Source organism: Athene cunicularia, assembly GCF_003259725.1.
Source record: "Athene cunicularia isolate RWA chromosome 1 unlocalized genomic scaffold, athCun1 chr1_part1, whole genome shotgun sequence".
Taxonomy (NCBI): domain Eukaryota; kingdom Metazoa; phylum Chordata; class Aves; order Strigiformes; family Strigidae; genus Athene; species Athene cunicularia.
The window spans coordinates 114,444,115-114,463,094 of record NW_020799091.1 but is presented as its reverse complement, the minus strand read 5'-3'; the positions used below and the strand labels follow the sequence as shown (position 1 = coordinate 114,463,094).

Here is an 18,980-nt window from a genome sequence, read left to right as displayed (position 1 = left end):
ATTTTATAACTGAATGACAGCAACAATAGTCTTGGTGCAAACCAAGAAGAAAATTGCCCCACTGCTGTCTATTGTTTTGTCTTAGTTTTGTCAGAGAAAGAAGGTATTATTGCCTATGCATCTTCTCCCTGACTAGGTTCTACTAGAGTATTGTAGTGTTCCATAGTGAACAACAGTCCTATCTGAACCTTAATTTAGACAAAGTAGAAATGTATTAAAATGTGAACTAGGCTGGGCACTCTAGGGGGACATAACTGGTCAGAGGTTTTTTTTTCTGTTGTAAATCATACATATCATATCTGACTATGATGCCATTTAAATGCTTGTCAAATGAAAACAGAGAATTTTTTAGGTGTTGACATGGAGAATTAGTCTTTTCTAATCTTCCTTCATTCATGAACACAAATACTGAACACAATCAGTGTGAAATACCATTTCTTTGTTGTCAAATACATAGATGGATCTATTAAATTCTTTTTCAGAGAACAGTTTAGAAGACCCATAGTGCTCCAAAACGTTCTGAAAAATAGTTCTGAGTAGATCTTGAGACATCATCTAGTCCTTTTCCATGTTCTAGGCTAGAATCAAGCCATCTCTCTTTTTTTTTTTTCTAATTAAAGCCCATTATACTCCTGACAATAAACATGAACAGCAAATTATTATTATTCTGTTTTCAGTTATGCCTTATGTTTTTGAAGGCTATATTATCATGTATCCTTGAAGCTTTTTCATCTCAAGAGAACTATTCCTCTTCCTTCAATGTTTTCTTACCAGATGTGTTTTCATAATCAATTTTGTCTTATTTTTCTCACTCTACTGATTCTTTCCAGTCAATCCACTTCCTTGAATTGTTGCATCCAAGCTAGATAAAGTATTCCAAACTAATTTAGAAATGGGTTTTGCACCCATCTTCCAACAGATTTGCCTAGATCATGTTTCTCTTGCCTGCTACTGAGAATATCATGACAACAGTTTTATTCCAATCAAGATGCATAATATTTTGCTTCACCCCTATCCACAGTACCTGTTCTGATCTAAAAAACTGAATTGGTTTGACAGTTTTCCTGACAAATTCACACTGGATTTCTTTTATCCCATAGGTGCTTATGAACAAATTGAACATTTGTTTCATGAACTGAAGCGAAGCTGATTCTCTTGCACCTCATTTTTTCCATTTTACTAGATAAATATAACATGGACTTTTTATAAACCAGCAGCAAACAGAACATGCATATTTGGGCTTGATAAATTATATTTCTATATAGATGCACAGATATAGATGTGTATAGAAACAGATGTGTAAATATACATAAACATAGCTGTATATGTAACAGCTGTGTGTATATGTAACAGGTGTATATATGTCTAGAGACAGACATGTAAACATGTTTTTCTGTGCACTATTGTATTTTTTAAATGGGTCCAGAAATAATGACATTTGGTAGAACCAATGTGAATTTGTATCTTGGCAAAAATAGAATACCTAAATGCAAATTTATTTCTCATACTTCTCAGTGTTTTGCAAGTTTCACAGTAAACAGTAATTGTTTGGCTGATTTCTTGTTTTCACTGAAGAAATGTGATCTGAACTACAAATAATTTCCCCTTCCTTCTTGTCATATTTACAGGAACCTTGCTCAGCTATCATGGGCTATGGGAAGAAAATTGATAAATCAATAAAAAAGGGTTTATATTGGCTTCTACATATCATAGCAAAAGATTTTGATGCCTTAAATGAGCGCATCCAAAGAGACACTACAGAACAAAAAGCATATGAAGAACAAAAGAAACTAGAACGAGCTGAGCGAGTGAGAAGGATACGAGAAGAAAGGTACTCTCTTTATAATTTTTTCTACCTCCCCTTCCTTCCTTTCTCTAAGATACCTGATTCATTCCTGTACAGAGACCTTATGGGAACCAAGGTATCGAGGATTTAAAGCTTACAAGCCAAGAGTCTCCATGTTAAAAGTATGAACCTGAATGCTAGAGCCTTTGTTTTAAGACCTACAAGGTTTTGCCTGGTTCATCCTCTTTATTTTATTCACTCTGTGCTGGACATGTACTGTGAATGAAAATTGCAAGGTAGTTGTCAAATAAATTTGGGCTTGCTAATATAACATCACAGGAGACTAACTTAAAAAATAAATCCTGTCATTCAATCTTAAATTACCTTCAAGTGTGTTCTAAAATAAACTTTTATTAATTTAACTTAGACTTTGTAACCTATATGTGAATGTCAAAGACTAGAGGTGAAACTTGATTTAACATTATGCTTAATAAGCTGCAGGATATCCAGCAGCTGAGGCATGAAGAGTTTTAAGATGATGCAGGGAGGGGAAGCAGGACAAGTGATGTATTGCTTCCCTTAAAAGCCCTTTGTGCTCATCAGCAGCCCACCATGCTCCCTATTAGAGACTGATATGAATAATTTTACTGGGGCACTCTTAAAAAATTTGCTGAGCACCCCTGTCCCCCCATCTGTCCTATATATCCAGAGATTTGAGAGTCTTAGTTACTGTGAGAAGTAACTGTGAAGCTACTGTGAAGTGTTTTGGCTTGTATTCTTGCTGATGTGCTTTACTTCAAGTAAATTTCTTAAGCACATTTTAAACACCTGGAATTTGATATGGTCTTAATACATTTTTCACAAACATAAAAAAATTCACATGCTGTTAGTCTGCCAGATGTCTCTGCATAGACAAAACCCTCTGACCATTGGGTTGTGTTGGGTTTATGCCATGTTGAGAGGTGTAGTGAGGAGGACTGACCTTGAAACATGTCTCAAAGAGATTGTCTGATGATATGAGCACTTTCCATATATTCTGTTCCTGTTCAGTGATCTTGACAGATTGTTCACTGGGAGAATTGGTTGGGTCTGAATTGGATTAAACGGTTAAAAGTTTTGCTAAACTTCTTGTGTCTTAGAGGAAAGCTAACTAATAACTTCTGGTTTCATCTGTAGCTGAGGGCTTGTTTCAGGCATAAGAGATGGCATTAACTCTCATTTTGCTGTTTTGCATCAAATAATTTTCTTACTGTAAGAAACAGATTGATCTTGATTCAAGTGTAATTCTGTTTCATTCTGTCCTTTAATAATTCCCCAGACTGCTTTTTGTTCAGATTTGCTTCCAGGAATGTTTTTGAAAAGTGCATTTCCTCTACAATATGTTAGTAGCAATTGTCTTGTTCCAAATGGAAAACCAGAGAGAGAGGTAGTGCCAATAAGTTTTAACATAACGCTGGTCATTCCTTCCAAGTAACATGGTTTCCCAGGTAGATCGGTGACCTCCTTTTCATTCCCATCTGTGCCTCTGAACAAGGGGTTTACTTCCTCTCCCAGTACTTGCAACTGTAAAGTCGGTGTAACAGTGACTTCCTATGCACAAATACCATCAGATTGATTGATGAAAAGTATGTGACTTTATTAAAGATATATTATTTAATACATAGTAATTTAATATTTCTTACATAGAGATCTGGTACATAAAAAATAACTAGTGCTCGTGCCACAAGAGTATACTGAGCATTATGTGTTGTTTCTAAATTTTTCTGAGTCTAGTTAAAGCAAATGTGATTCCCTAACTGTTCTGCATAAACTGAACAGTCTGGTACTGGTTCTCCCTTATGTATATTGAGAAGAATCTACAACTGTGAGAAACGGAACTGTACTAAAATAGAAGAATAAGTTTTAGCTAATCTGGTTTCCCACCACATAGATTTTTATTATTTAAAAAAAAAAAAAAAAAGATTGAATACCTTTGAAACAATTGTTATAAAAGATTACCAGTGTGAAAATTTCAGCATGAAAATTTCAGCATACTGTTGAACAATCAAAACCTTCCAGTTACAGATGTATTCTGTCACATATTCTGTCCTCAGAAACTGCTTCTACTTCCTGAAGTGCTGACTGAACATTCTGGCACATAGCAGCATGTGTTTATACCTCTGCCATAACATATACTTGTGCGTTATTGATAATAGCTTGTCACTGTGATTTCTGTAGAATGTTTTTCAAAATAGTGAAGCATATTGTAAAAATCAGCTGGCAAAAATTTGAGGATGAGTTAGATGACCCGATAAGTGTTCTGTATTATGTAAACTTCATGGCTTGGCTTCTTCATAATTATTTGTTCATCATCCCTGTTTCTCACTCCCAAAAAAACCCCAAAACACCAAACCACAAAACCATTAAAACAACAACATCATAAACACAACAACAACAACAACAAAGGGAAAGAGAAGAAGGAAGAAGTGTACCTGATGAGGAAGACCCTGAGCCTGGGAACTCTGTAAACCCCTTCCAGCCTATATCTGCTGTAATCTCTGAGGTATGAGAATATGTGGAAATCTGGATCGTTTTAGACCTACCACTAACAAATGTCTGAGAGGTAATGAGAAAAATGGTTCATTTCAAAGAATTGTTCTAAGTCCGTATGCACAGCATTTTTTTTTTTTTTTTTAAATCTTGGCAGTCTTGTTTTGTGTGCATTGAAACAATGCTTTCATGTTAAGAAATTCCCCTACTGTTGATTTGGGGACAAAAAGTTTTGTAGACACAGTAAAATAAAGGTATTGTAAAGAGATAACTGAACACATTTCCGAATTAAACTATTGGATATTCAGGAGTGGAAAATATTCAGGGTCTATTAGTTTCTTGCAGAATGTTTTAGTAATGTAGTGAGTTTTACAAAATCTTATTGACTGCTTCAACTTTCTGAGCATAACCTGTTTTCTGTTGAAAACGGAGACAACTGAAAAGTTTTCTTAGCTTTGAAATATGAAAAGCATATTAATATAAAAAGTTACCTTAACCTGCATTTCTGAGTTCAGGCAGTTCTTATTTGTTGGACCTTATTTTTTTATTCAGTTGACTTGAGATAACATAATCTCAAGAAACACGTAAACTCTCAGGGTCTTTTCCAGTAAGTAATTAAAACATTTCTTCTCTCCAGGACAAAAGCACCTATATCCATGTATCTTGTAAAGTCATCCACATGCACAGTAATACACTTTATAAAACATACAGAGTAAGAAGAGAAGGGTATAGCTGTGAGTATTGCAAATGATTTCGTGATACAGAACCTGTAAAACAGCATATCATTGAGTCAATATGACACAACTGGTATTTGTCCAACTCATGGTAGCACTTTCTGGATACTTAAGCTCTGTGCATGTGTATTTTGTTTTAAGTAAAAGATTAAAACAAGAAAAAAAATAGATAATTGAAGAGGAAGAAATTCTGAGTTTTCTAACCTTTTGCGCAGGACTGTTGATGTTGTTTATATCGCTAATGTTTTTTTGTCATATGGCCAAAAAGAAAGCAAAAAAAAATGGCTATAAACCTAAATATCATTTCATTTGCTGTTAACCCTTTTTTTCAATTTTCTTTAAAATTTTTTTTCCTTCCTCTGGACAGGATATTGGAAGTTTAATTTCTTCATTAAAATATTTTCTATGCTAGTTGTGGGGCAGAAAAATATTTTAGAATATTATGATTTTTTAAAGTAACCTATCTGTCTTATGTCACTCTACAACATTAGAAGTTGTTTTAAAAAATTATCTCTGTTAGAATGAAAAACAAATGGAAAAGAAGCGGCAAAGGTTGGAGAACGAAAAGGCTACAGTTGTCTTGAAATCGCAAACAGAGCAGGAACAAATGGATGCCCAGCGCTTGTCAAATAGCAGTAGCCAAAACACAAATGACAGTAGACTAGAAACATGCAATTCTACAACTACACAGCTTTTGCAACATGAAGAAGAGAATGAGCAACAAGCCTCAGAATGCCTTGACTCAGGTAAAACTGCTTCCTTTTAATGTATCATTTAATGTTATTTTTCACATAGTTCATCCCTCTGTCTATTATTTTTCATGATACCACACATCAATTTAATCTACTGAAAATATAAAAATACACCATTAGGTTATTGTATTGGAAAAACTGCTTCAAAAAAAGTGCGTGTTTGTTGGTGTAACTGATACTGTAGATGAAACTAGGTTCGTTTTCATCATAATCAAATACACAGTCCACTTTCCATCAGTACCAAACTAAGTTGAATTTCTTAATTAAAACATTGAGTTTGCATATATTTTATGCGTACAGTTTATTTTCTGTAGCAAAATGTTGTGTAAATTTTACATTTCATATAATTTTGTGTGTAAGTTTAGACTGAAAATGATGTATATCACCCCAACAACTGTATTAGAGGTTGATTTAAGATACTCTCTGAATATAACTATGTGATATATAATGCTTTATTTCTGTTTGGTATAGATAACAGTAAGAAAAAAAATAAAAAACCTAAATTAAAAAGAGGCCACAGAGTAGAACCTGTTAATGCAGAGGATACTATTCCCAAAAATCCTACACCACCACCAGCTCTTCCACCAGGTAAGTGTACTAACAAACAATAATCGATGTTTCAGTTTGTGGTTATTAACCCTTTAAAATATTAATTTTTGAATGATGAAACTGAAGTGTCTTCATACAGACATAATGCTACTAAACCCTATACTAGGAAATCTTTGATGTAGTTTCCCACTTCATGGTATGAACTTTCAGCAGTATTAATTTGATATATTCCATGAGGGAATCATTGTTCATCATATATACAATATATTACATACTTTTGGCATTTCTAAATCCTTTGATTTCTTCCAAAGAGAACTGGCTTCTGTACATTTCATCATATTCAGGTGCCTGCGTGGCATGTTTTGACTGTCTTTGTTTTCCTTTAGTTGGCTGGGGAACTCCCAAACTTAATAGACTTCGAAAACTTGAGCCTCTTGGTGAAACACATCATGCTGGTAATTGAAAATATTTTGGGTTTTGTACTTTTTTTTTAAGCATTCTACACTGTTCATTCACTTCTACATTCATTTCAGTCTTCATCTTTTTTTTTTAATTTCTTAATGCCAGTTTTCATTGACTAAAAGCTAACCCTTTGCTTAGTAGAAAGCATCTTTTTGATTTTTCAAGTCTTCTTTTTTTACCAAAAAAAAAGATCTCTCAGTTCCCTTACAAAGTTTAAAGTGGCACAGGATATCAGAAACTATTAATGATCGACAGTTATTTGCACAGCAGCATGCACCTGAATATTAATGTGCATATAACAAAGAGTAACTGGACCGGTTACTTTAAGAGTCCAAACACACACTGCATTCAACATGAAAGTTTCAGAGTATATTTCCATTGTCCATGTGTAGACAGTTCATCATTATCTGATACAATGGGGACAGGAGTTGGCTTACCTGGGTACCAAAAGAAGTCAGAGGTACTCAGTAGAGAGGATACTGCAGAGACCCAGGAGGGCTTATTACTTTGGCATCCATAGCGGCTGTTCCACACCCAGGCTGGTTCTGCACTAAGCTGCCTTTTTGTTTCCACACTGATCTTGTGATCTGATCTGAAAGTGCTAATTGCTTCAAAATACCGAACCCAAATGGACCCCATGTATTTCTGTAGTTCTGTGAACCACAGCCCATATCCACATGGATTTGCTGTATGCAAGCTGACTCCTTGTGTTGCCTCTAGAGATAGTCTAAAATTTGTTCTACCCACTGCTATGCTTTCCATATGGTTTTAAAAGAATAGTTTGTAAGATTTTTGCCATTGATTTGGGGGTGTTTTCTTGTGAGAAAGAAATGTAAAAACATGTGGTCACGTCTGAATCAAGTGCATTATGTCAGCAACTCCACATGAAAAGCCCAACATAAATTTGATTGCAGAAGTAGTGAGACTTGCAACTGAAAACTAGATTATCTGCAAGGAGGGGTGTCAGTGATAAAGCTTGAGATCATCTGCTTTGCCTGAAGAGCCAGTGTCCCTGGAAGTTCACAAACTGAAAGGAAAAATAAGTTTAATAACTGGAAATATCAAGGTGTTAGTAGGCAGACTCTTGATTTATATGCTTTCTCTCTTAATTATGACTATTTCCTATTTTTGGAAGACCGTGGAAGATTGTTTTCATATGCTCATATAGCATCTTTTTCTCAGTTTTAGATGATAATTTTTTTACGTTTTCTTACATTTTTATTTTTCAAATTTTGAAAAGCCAAGTGATTGTGGAGACATCTGGGGTAATATGAGAGGAGCATAACCACACTAAAGCAGTGGGAACACTTACAATACAAATTGAACAAAGAGAACATTAATTGACGAACGTAGAGAGAAAGAAGCTCAGTTTGTCTGTAGTGATCCTTGAGCTTAACCCTGACTTGAATTGATTATACTACTACCATGTAGTACAGCACCATGTCGACATACCTGCTGAAGTTCTGAAGCAACAGAACATGGAGCTTCTCTGCCAAAGAATCAGAAGATGCCAAAAGGGGAATTAAGATCTCTAAAATCTAGATATTTATTTTTCACAGGAGCGTAATTCATGTGCATACAATGTAATTTGTAGTCTTAATCATGAAACCATCTTGCTCTTTTTTTTTTAAAGGCATATAGAAAGAAGGCGGCAAGAAAGAAAAGCCAGATGAAGAGGTAGGGAGGGGAAGAAAGGGAAGAGGTGGTACTTAATTTTTATCTCTGCCTAAGGGAGGTGTTGCATTTTGTAGCAAGAGCATGGGTGGGACAAAGAGATTAAAAAAGATATTAAGCTAGGTTCCCTACACACAGGTGTGTGAGTTAGCAGCCTAAGATCTCTGTTAATTTATTCCATTTGTAAAATAAGGATAATAATTAAAGTATTTTGGAATCCAATGATGGAAAAGATGTTGGTAGGGAAATGATCTCATGACCAGAGGTGTAACCGTTGAGATCAGAGGAAACTTGGAGTGCTTAGAACTTTTCAGATGAATCCAAGACATTGCCCAATCTTTGCTGAGACTTGTTTTTTTCAGGAATTTTCAGACACTCACAAGTTTCACACAGGTACAGAAAATCCTGAGAAAGCAAGAAAACATCTATTAGGAAAGCACTATTTATAAACGAAAAAATCTCTTCAGCTGCATGGTCCAGCATTGTCAAATGTTTAGTTAGGACCTGATATCGAGGAACATCAATTACTTTACTTAAAGCAGTTGGTTTTTTACTCATACCATTTGAGAGCCATAGAATCATTTAGGTTGGACAGGTCCCTTAATTTCAACTGTTAACCTAACACTACCAAGTCCATCTTGCACTGATTTTAGCTTCCCATCTCTCTTTTCCCATTTTCTGTCACACAACAGTGTTTTTCAGTGTCTTTTTACATATTTTGCAGATGGAGAACCTGCTCCTGCTTGGAAACTCATTTGAGTTTTCCTAAGACCAGTGGAGCCTAACTTTGATCCATTTTTATAGAATATTCCCTGAACTGCATCTTTCTGAAAAGCAACTTCTTTTTGACTGTCCCTTTAGCATTTTTTTTTTTTTTTTTTTTTTTTTCCTCCCCAAAATTCACTGTAAAGTTTGTTTTAAAAGTTTTTCAGGGATTCAACCTCTGTGAAATAAAAAGGCCTCATTTTCTTTTTGCTTTCATGATTAATTTATATAAATGGCATGAAGGCATAATTTTCAGGGAAAGCTTGAAGTTTTTTTTTTAATTTCCTTTAGTTGGGAATTTAAGACTTTCTTTTTTGTGGGTTTTTTGGATTCTCTGAAGTGCACTGTTTTCTACAGCAACACTGCATTCTGTTGAACAATTTGCTTTGACAAATGGTTATCGGCCAAGTGGCTGAAAAGTCTTTGTATATGGGACAAGTGAGCACCTACCTTCATGTAGACTAGACTAAAAAAACTCAATTCTAGTAGGATGCTCAGTAGATGCTTGTATCAGAACTCCAGGTAAAATTTTTACTGTCCATAAAAGCAAGGAAAAAAAAATTATTTAACATTTTGCTTTTATGGCTCCTCAGTGTAAGTCATGCCCCTTAAACTTCAGATAGGACTTTTTGTAATGTTGATTTCTTCTAGTCCATGGAAAAACACAGGAACAGGTGTTTCTCAGTATTTCTCTGCATTCTACTGTAGGTCTTTGTCAGTTAGGATAGTACTTATTCCTTTGGTTTTGTCTTAAAAATTATTTTTTTCTGAAAGTGTCACAGACCTTCCTGCTGTAATATATAAAATAGTGTAGTATGAGGTTGAAACAACCTGCAGAGGTCTGTTTTTTAATGCTAGGTGTTCTCAGAGACATAAATCTGTCTTAATGATTTAATGTGCAAACTGGAAAATTAAAGTGTTGGTGAGCAGGCTATTTAGTATATATATTGAGTAATTTTTGTGATCATTTTTGCACATAACATTACATTGGATGTTCAGGCAGAGTTAACAGGCAGTAGAGTCAATTATATAAATCTTTAATTATACACTTATTTTCACTAAAGACTGCAATTTTTCCAGTCATGCTAATGATTCTAGCACAACACTAGGTAATGAGTGTCTATTTATTGTCACTGGAGGATATATTAGCAAGAACGATGAACACCTCTCATTATAGGAGGTAAAATTGCCTTCCAGTCCTAAAGTCATCTGCCAAACCTCAAGAAACTGACTAATAAAAACATCCATTGTACAGGTTTTCATTTGCCCTATAATCATTGGTTGCAGTTTTGTTGCTTTTCACATGCTGCTGTAACACTGGATTAGCTCTATTAAAATCAGAAGATTTACACCAATAATTTAAAAGCGTTTTTTTACTGATTAAATGTAAGGATAACTAAAACCTTGATCCTACAGACATGCACACATATTCTTAGAGTAATATAATCCGGCTTGCTTGCTTTTGTTAATTTTAGCTCAGGAATGCAATTTTTAACACTAGTTATTGCATATGTAGAAAAAGTGGAATATATTTTTCTTGGAAAATTATGGTTTATTAAAGCTGAATTTTGTGTTGGCAGGCTATCAAGGCTTTGCTGCGGAAGAGGTTGTCTGTATAAACAAAATTGAGATTTGAATGCCTCAAAAAGCTGCTTTTATATTTTTTTTTTTATTTCTACCTGTTTTCCTCTTACCATCTTTCATGACATTATTTTGCTTGTGAAATGCTTTGCATGTACCAGTCTGCATGTTGTTTTTTTTCTTTTATATCAATTACAAATGTTTGAGAATACTTGTTATTCTCTTCTGGTGTGCTTAATAACTTTGTCTTGAACAATTTTACTGTTTTAAACTCCATTATTGACAAAAGGAAATGTTGCAGTTTTATCTAAAAGTTTTTAACAGAATATTTCTTTCAGAAAGTTAGTATGGCTTTCAAAATAGATGTCATGCATAAATGGTCCCAGAATTTTGGATGCTGCATAGTGTTACTGTCACTTAAAGCTTTATTGCAAGGCAAACTCGACTACAGTGACATTCAAATTTTGATACTTCATTTTTTCAGTTGCCATTTGTACACTCTGGATGTATCATTTCCTTTTTTAGGATGTTTACAGATCACCTTTGGGCTTGATCTTGCAAATGCTGATGCATGTATAACAAAACATAATTAAACCCTCTTTTGGCCAGTACACCTCCAGACACTAATTAGCTCTATGTCTGAAAGTTGCTTGTAGGAATTAGCTCTAAACTTGTAGGCTACCTAGCTTTCATTAAGGAAGCAAGAATTTACATAATTTAAACATCCTTTGAGCAAGGGAGATGGGTAAATGACAGATTAATATGTTTTTCTTCTCTGGCATTTCTTATACAGATTTCTATGGAAAGCCTCTGCCGCCGCTGACTATACGCCAAAGACCCAACAGTGATACCCATGATGTCATTGCTTAACTGGATCACAAACAGCATTTAAAAGAACATAATAAAAAAACTGTATCAGAAATGGTTTTTGCCCTTGAAGGAAAATTTTTTAAAAGACACTCTATCAGCTTGTTGCAAAATTAAACATGGAGTTTGTTCTATCATACTTAGAATTTGTCATTTACTTTTCACATCACCAGCTCTTCTTCAGGATTTAACATGAAATCAAGAAAGGTCTGTGGGTCCGTGGATGCTAATATGAACATGGTATTGAATATTTATTGGGTTTAGTTATGAAAATACATAGCTGTAAACCTGAAGAAAAATACCTTCAAGACCACATAATACTGGATTTTACGTTCTCACCAAGACCTTTCTCCAGGTGCTGTGCAGTGGTTGGTATTTTTGCAGTTAATATATGATTCTAAAGCATTTTGTAAGATTAATGTATGATAGGGTGAATATATGAATGTTATGCAACAAATATTGAGTATATTTTTCTAACTTTTTATAAAATTATTTGAAAGTTTGAGTGGACACTCATACCTGTTACCAATAAAATGATACCTACAAAGCATTAGAAAGCTGATAGTCAAATGCATACAAATACAGAATGTTTGACTCTTACATTTCTCTTACAGTAGCCATACCTCTTATTAGGGATTACATTACCAGATGCATATTTCATATTTCTGGCAATCTGAAGGGGGGGGAAGGTAGCAAGGAAAGTTTAAGATAAATACATTTTATACAAGATTAATGCTATTGTAATTGTCTGAAAGTTTTCTTATGTGTTGTTTTCTTTGTTTTGTTAACTGAGTTCAACATAGGTAATAAATTCAGCTGAAAAAATAAGGCTGAATATTGTATTGTCTGCTACAATGTGCACTAAAATTGCACATAGTGAGTGAAAGTTTTGCACTAATTCAGTCATCAATTTTGATGGAAAACTGAATCAACCAATATTGCGGTTAAGCTCCAGCAGTTTTTAATCTCAATAATACTAAAATACCATCTTTAAAACTAAAGAAACCCCAGGTTTTTAAGGACTTACATAATACTTCCATGCAATGTGTTAATTTTACATTTTAAAAAATCTCATACAAGTGATACACAAACAACAAGGGTTACAATTGGATATATTCCCATGTAAATGTTTTTCCTCTTACACTGGAGACAACCATTGGTATATTGTGTAAAAAGGTATGTCATTATGCCACTTAGTAACAGCAAGGATAAAACCCCCATTCAAAGGTATTTTTTAAGAAGCAGTAATTGATGATTTTCTGTTATGGTTTCAGTCTTTCATAACATGGTATTACCAAATTATTTTAGTAGATGTTAAAACAATTCAATGTCTATATTCAGCACTTTGACACTGGAAATCTTTGCCATATATCCCTTACAGCAATAAGTTGCACAAATAAACTTCTACCATATTAACCAAAATAAAATTATTAATTAATATTTTTTGAAGAGTATGTTTAAGTGGGGGAAAAAATAATAAGTCTTAAGAATATTACATTTGGAATGGGTGGAGAGGAATATTCCAAGTTTGCTAGTTTAGTGTAAGGATGAAACAATTTGTATGTGACTACCCACATGAAAGTTGTATTCTAATAGTGTAACATGGTTCGGTTTGATTATTCTCAGGATTTAAGTCGTTTTCACTTCAAACAAACACAATATTAAGTAGAGGGGGAGTTGCATAAAAGTTTGTGTGCAATCTCAATCTTTCTATCTTCGGCTATGTTACCACTTAATTTTTTTTTTTGGCTTAAAGGCTCTACTTTCACAGGTGTTTGGTTTGGGTTTTGGGTTTTATTACAACTTCAGTTTCTAGAAATATATTACCCTTAACCCTTATCTAAAATAAATTAATGGAAATCTTTGTTAAAAATAAAGCTGAATACTGCTGTGGTAACAAAATTTGAGAAACTGAAATGTATGTTGATACTTACATGTGAAGTGTGTGCTATGCGTGTTCTGTGTGTGGACACATGTATCAGTTTTGTTTCTGCTTTTAAAATAAATTTTACCAATATGTGACCAAAGTACTCAGTACTCATTTCATACTGGTTTGTTTATTAATACACTCTGTAATTATTCTACAGTATTTTTTTTTTTCAGTAATTTACGCTACCTTGACTTTTTATGTGGTCAAGGTGACATTCATGTATAGAGTAACAGTATCAACGTTTCAAGCATTATCAAAAATTTACAATTTTTCAGAAGCAAGTGTAGTCATAAGTGTTTAATGGCTGTAAGTCTCATTTACCTTGCTAAAATAGAGACCTCATAGATGGAATCTTTGCATATTTTTACAGCTGCAATGTAGTCAAATTTAGAATATTGATAGATTGGCACTAAGTTATGTATATATGTATACATGTAAAGTGCTTTGATAGTGCAGTTAATATTTGAGAGGTAATAAGTTGCACAGTTGTAAGTTGAGAGGTAATTATTGCACAAATGAGAAGGTTTTGTCAGGTTCTGATGCTCTTTGCTGTCAATAACATCACTTTCAAAATGTGTCTGCATTCAGCTTAGAGTATTTGAAATTAAATACCTGAGTGGTAAGAACACAGAAATGTGCTGCATAAGCAGAACATTTTGAATTATCTGTGCACAACATTTTAAATATATTTTAGACAAAATATTTTAAAGGTAAGTCAACTGTATCTTCTAAGATAAGGAATAGTAACTTTCATGAGCTGAATTAATGTAAAAGCTAATAAGTGCTTCAAAATAGGTCATTCTCATTGTTGTCTTCCTTTTTAGCCAAAACCTGAAATCCACAGAAGGACCATAGAGGTTTAAAGTTTTTGAATAGAAAATAACAACTATAATTCTATTATTAAAAGTACATATATTTGATATCCATTAGGTTTAGTTTCACATCTGTGACATGACCTTTCCATGTAAGTAATGCCCAGTGAGGGGAACTCATATTGAAGTGAGACGAAAGCACTGTGATTTTAGAGGAAGCTATTTGATAGCCTTCTGAGTTTTCTATTTCAATTCCACAGTCCTGATGGAGAATTAGAAAGCTTTAAAAGAAGCACTCCAATAGACAGCTGATGCCTGCTTTCTAATGGCCCTCTTGTGAGCCCTGGTTGCAAGGATCGAGATGGAAGCAGCCAGGCACCTGCAGAGAGGCCGGCGAGGCAAGTGTAACTGGCAGTCCTCGAGCACATCTATCACACCACTGGCTGCCCCTGTGCAACAGGCTTCTCTCACTTTCTGGGCTGTGAATGCTGTGGGAGCTTTATAAAGAAAGGCTGTGGTGATTATCCTTTCCTTGAAACTCACAGAACCGTAACTCTATCCTCTGGAGGCCTACCTAAAAATGGATTTCTCAGTTTTGCAATTTGAGATTACTTTAAAAATAAAGTTGCCAGGAGTGGTCTCCCAACAATTTTTTTCTCCAGCAGAAACCAGTGTATTTCCTGAGAACTGTTGTTTTTGATATAATGATGTCACATTAGAAAAGATTGATGGGACAGTAACAAAGCAAATAAATAACATTCAAACAGTATTTTCCACTAAGATGCTCTAGTATTTTAGTTGAGAGCTTAGTACTGTAACTTCAGGGTGCTAGCCACTAACTTTCCCATGCTGTCTGTTATCTTCCTAGCTTCTGGAATTAATTCAACAAAGTTTTTTACTATTTGAACAGAACGTACCCCATAGTATTTCAATAGATGCATCTGTAAATGGAGTGAGGAACTATATTTTAAAAGTAAGTGTAATTTAAGACAAGTTTATCTTAGGACAGAAGAATCTTTTTCTTGTTTGTTTCGTTTTGTGAGAGTTTCTGGTTTGATTGTTTTGGTTGGGTTGTTTTTTTGTGGTTTGTTTTTTTTGTTTGGTTTTTTTTTTCTATCTTCTCCCCCTACTGCTCACATAAACTGTATTTTCTTACTTAGGAATTCTCTGGCAACTGCTCTATGGTAACAAAATTGTGCTTTTTGAGAAGGAAGTGGACCATGTAATGCTTAGCAATCTATGTATACTCCCCAGTGAATAAGAGTTTAAGATCACTGCAAATTCTCTTCCTGCTGGGCTAGTGGAAAGATTGAGAGAGGGGAAAGTTGAGTGAGGATGAGTAACAAGAAATTAATTCCTTGCATCAAGCGAGGTATGTGGGTTAAACTTGTGAAGACCAGCAAAGCCAGGTGACACTGAATAAGGTAGCCAAGCCACTGAAAAAATGATTCACAGATAAGCAGCTAGATATTAGACTGAACGACTGAAGAATAGGAGACTTGGGCTTTTGAAGTGTATACATACACATCAACATTTTCTTCAGAAGGGAGTAGATTTTGCAGACCTCAAACTGATGCTTAGCTTGTCTTCCCACCATGTTTGCATTTTCTGCTGCAAAAAGCAGTGTTCTAAAATTTATCATGCAGAAAAATAGTCTCTAAAAAGTTTCCCAAAGAGTTCTACATCCCAATAGCATTAATTTACATGATCTTCTAGTTTACATATTTTTTATCCTAAAAGTCATGCCATCCATGACTTTGATCTCCATAAAACCAAGCAAGCTTTTCCTAGGTCTGTCCTAATGTAACAAACAAGGAGAATATTGTTTGCTTGTGTATTTCTAAATTACTATGTAATAATGGTGAAGACTCAATTTGTACCTGCTCCAGGAAACTGTGGACACCTGAAACTGAACAGTGAAAGTCACAGTAATGGCTTTTTCTGTTCACTAGGTTTGGAGGAGGTCCACGTGCTGGTGGTGATATTTCTAAATATTTATTTGCTAATTTTAAGACACTTCTGCCATCCTCCACTCTCTGAAAGTATCAGGGGACAATCAGGGGATAGTGTCCTCTTCTTTTGCTTTCCTGAATGCAAGGACATGCTTAGAAAACACAGGTTTGAAATAAGGTAACAAGTTTAAAGGAAATGTGTTAAGAGAATTGTGGACCACAGTTACTGTGGAGTTGTGGAGATACAATGGATTTTGCAGAAATGAGATGCAGAAATGAAATACAGGTTGTGGTTTGTGGTTTAACAGGGCACCTAGGCATGCACATGGTCGTTTACCCTGGCAGGCGTAGGTGCTTAGGTGACAGAAATAGTTTGGGATTACTTTTTATTAAGAACAGTAGCCTGCCTTTCAAAAGGTACTGAAGTTAATCCCCCCAGAGTCAATCCATCTCTTCAGCAGCACACAGGAGAGAGCTCCAGCTGCATTTTTACTGTTTTGTTGCAGTTCATCTCTTTGTGATGCTGGTGTTGCTAGTGAACAAACTGTTTAACTGAAGTCCTTGCTTTGCTTCTGATGTGTTGGAAATCTTACTGGTTTCAGACACATTAAGCAGCACTGATGGCACTATCTACAAGTGGAATATAGCCCTAGATTTAGGAGAAGGTGACTCACTCAGCATACTTTTTTGTTTTATTGGTCCAGTAAAATTCAATTATGTGTTTTCTTGAATGTTGCTGGTCTTGGCAGAATTACAGCCACAGAGAACTGTACTTTTTATACCAATTTTGCTCTGTATCTGTTGGTACAACTCATTTATCAAAAAGCCTTTCTGGTTTCCTTTTACATTTGATATGTAGAAAGTCTCCATTTTATCTACTAGCTCTTCATCACGATCTTGATTTAAACATTTTAAATAAGCTTTCACATTTGATGGTAATGTGCATGAGGTTTGCATAAGTGTTCCTAGTCTTCATTAGTAGCTGAAACTCAAATATTTATCTGTATAATAGCATTCCTGTCTTTACATTTGTGCCCCTTTCCAGTCTGGATTTTGGAGGCTGGTTTTGGCATGCAGAAGCAGTGTGGGCAGTCATTAATTGAAACTACTGTTAAACAAACTTGCTGTTTCCACAGGGGTTGCTCTTATTGAAGCAGTCAGCAAATGCTGATGCACAAGGAGTCTTTTGAGAGAGGGAGTGTGTGTGGTGTCTTTGTTTTGCTAGGCCATGACAACTGCAGCAAGAGATGGCCAGCAGAGCAAGATGCCCTTTCTCACAGGAGGAGTTTGCAGGTCTCCATGGTTCTGTTCAGGCACAGCCATCAGGAAAGGAACTGCCCACGCACATCAGCCCCCTCAGGTTTTAGCACCACTAAACCAGTTACAGTTGACAAACTGGGGTCAGGTGATTCTCCTGAGAATGAGTTATCTGAAAACAAGTGAAAGACATTTGTGTGAAGAATTCTCAAGTTTCTATCCATTTTTGTTTGGGGTAGCGGCAGGTTCAGCTCGAGCTGATCTCCAGTGTGGTTTAGAAGAGGCTGCTGAGCAGCTGAATAGCAGTTGCAGAGTCTGCATAAGCCTGGGCCAGCCAGGAGTTGAGGGCAGAGGTCTGGTGGTGTGGTGGGCATGGCACAGCACCTCAAGCAGGCTCTGGGATGAGGATCAGTTTTATAAATTGATAAATCGAGGGTCTGGATGATGCCTAATCCTGGTTTAGCTCCTGGAGAGGCAGAGGAGACTAGAGGACAGTACAGTTTCTCATGGTAAAAAAGAAAAAAAAGAAAACCACACAGAAACCAAAATCCAAGAAACAAACAACAACAAACCTCCAACCAACCCGTGCCCCTCCTGGAAACAACGGCACACAAGTGTTACCCTGAACAAGAGGCCTTGTTCAGAGTTGGTTAAATTTTATGTGCTTGCTATCCATGAGAAACAATGTATTGTTTACTGGGAAACTGTAGGCCGCACAATTTTTCTCATCACACAATGCAGGTGGCACAACTGTTTCTCATCGCACCCAAGGATGTATAATATGTATTAATGTCTGTATAAATGTTTCTCATCAAATGTAAGGGCAGACTGGACACATCAGCTAGGTCAGTCTGTTCTTCAAACCATTAACAATAATTAGGAAGAAACTTGTAATCAGGACCGCTGTCCTTGGAGAAACATCCTGGAACGCTGAAGCTTGTTAGAATTGTTCAATGTAAATCAGTTTAATTAGAGATTAGAATGTCCTTTGGAAGAACTATCCTCATTAGAATAGTAAAAATCACACCCACTGCTTCGAAGACCCCTGCCTGAATAAAGGCCCTTACCCTTTGAGCCTGCACAGAAAATTAGAAACCCACTGTAACCTTAAATCTGAGCGAGCGTGTTCCTAACCAACGAGGGACAGAGGCGATAAGTAATTAAGCAGAAATCATTATAGTAAGTATGTAATCGTGTCGCTTGGAGCATATAAATACTTTTTAAAGTTCTTTTACATGGTGTGCTTGATTTGCGGGTGCTTTCCACCTGGCCCCCCATCCCCTCTCCGTCCCCACCTCGGTATTTCTGGTACCCGGGGGGGGCGGCGCCG

The 18,980-nt window shown here is 35.5% G+C and overlaps 1 protein-coding gene across 3 annotated transcripts in view; it reads left to right on the top strand.

Annotated features, from left to right (window-relative positions):
* ARL13B (ADP ribosylation factor like GTPase 13B) overlaps positions 1-11,777 on the top strand; it is a 42,742-nt gene extending 30,965 nt beyond the window's left edge. Inside the window, exons 5-10 of one of the 3 annotated variants that reach the window (XM_026842279.1) lie at positions 1,629-1,831; positions 4,232-4,328; positions 5,570-5,795; positions 6,273-6,389; positions 6,737-6,805; positions 11,626-11,777. In XM_026842279.1, the coding sequence (XP_026698080.1) occupies positions 1,629-1,831; positions 4,232-4,328; positions 5,570-5,795; positions 6,273-6,389; positions 6,737-6,805; positions 11,626-11,702 (789 nt within the window). In that variant the 3' untranslated portion in view covers positions 11,703-11,777. Of the gene's footprint in view, positions 1-1,628; positions 1,832-4,231; positions 4,329-5,569; positions 5,796-6,272; positions 6,390-6,736; positions 6,806-8,445; positions 8,490-11,625 lie in introns of all 3 variants that reach the window. The other 2 variants (XM_026842300.1, XM_026842290.1) reach the window with 2 other exon arrangements.
* Positions 11,778-18,980: the final 7,203 nt, after the last annotated feature.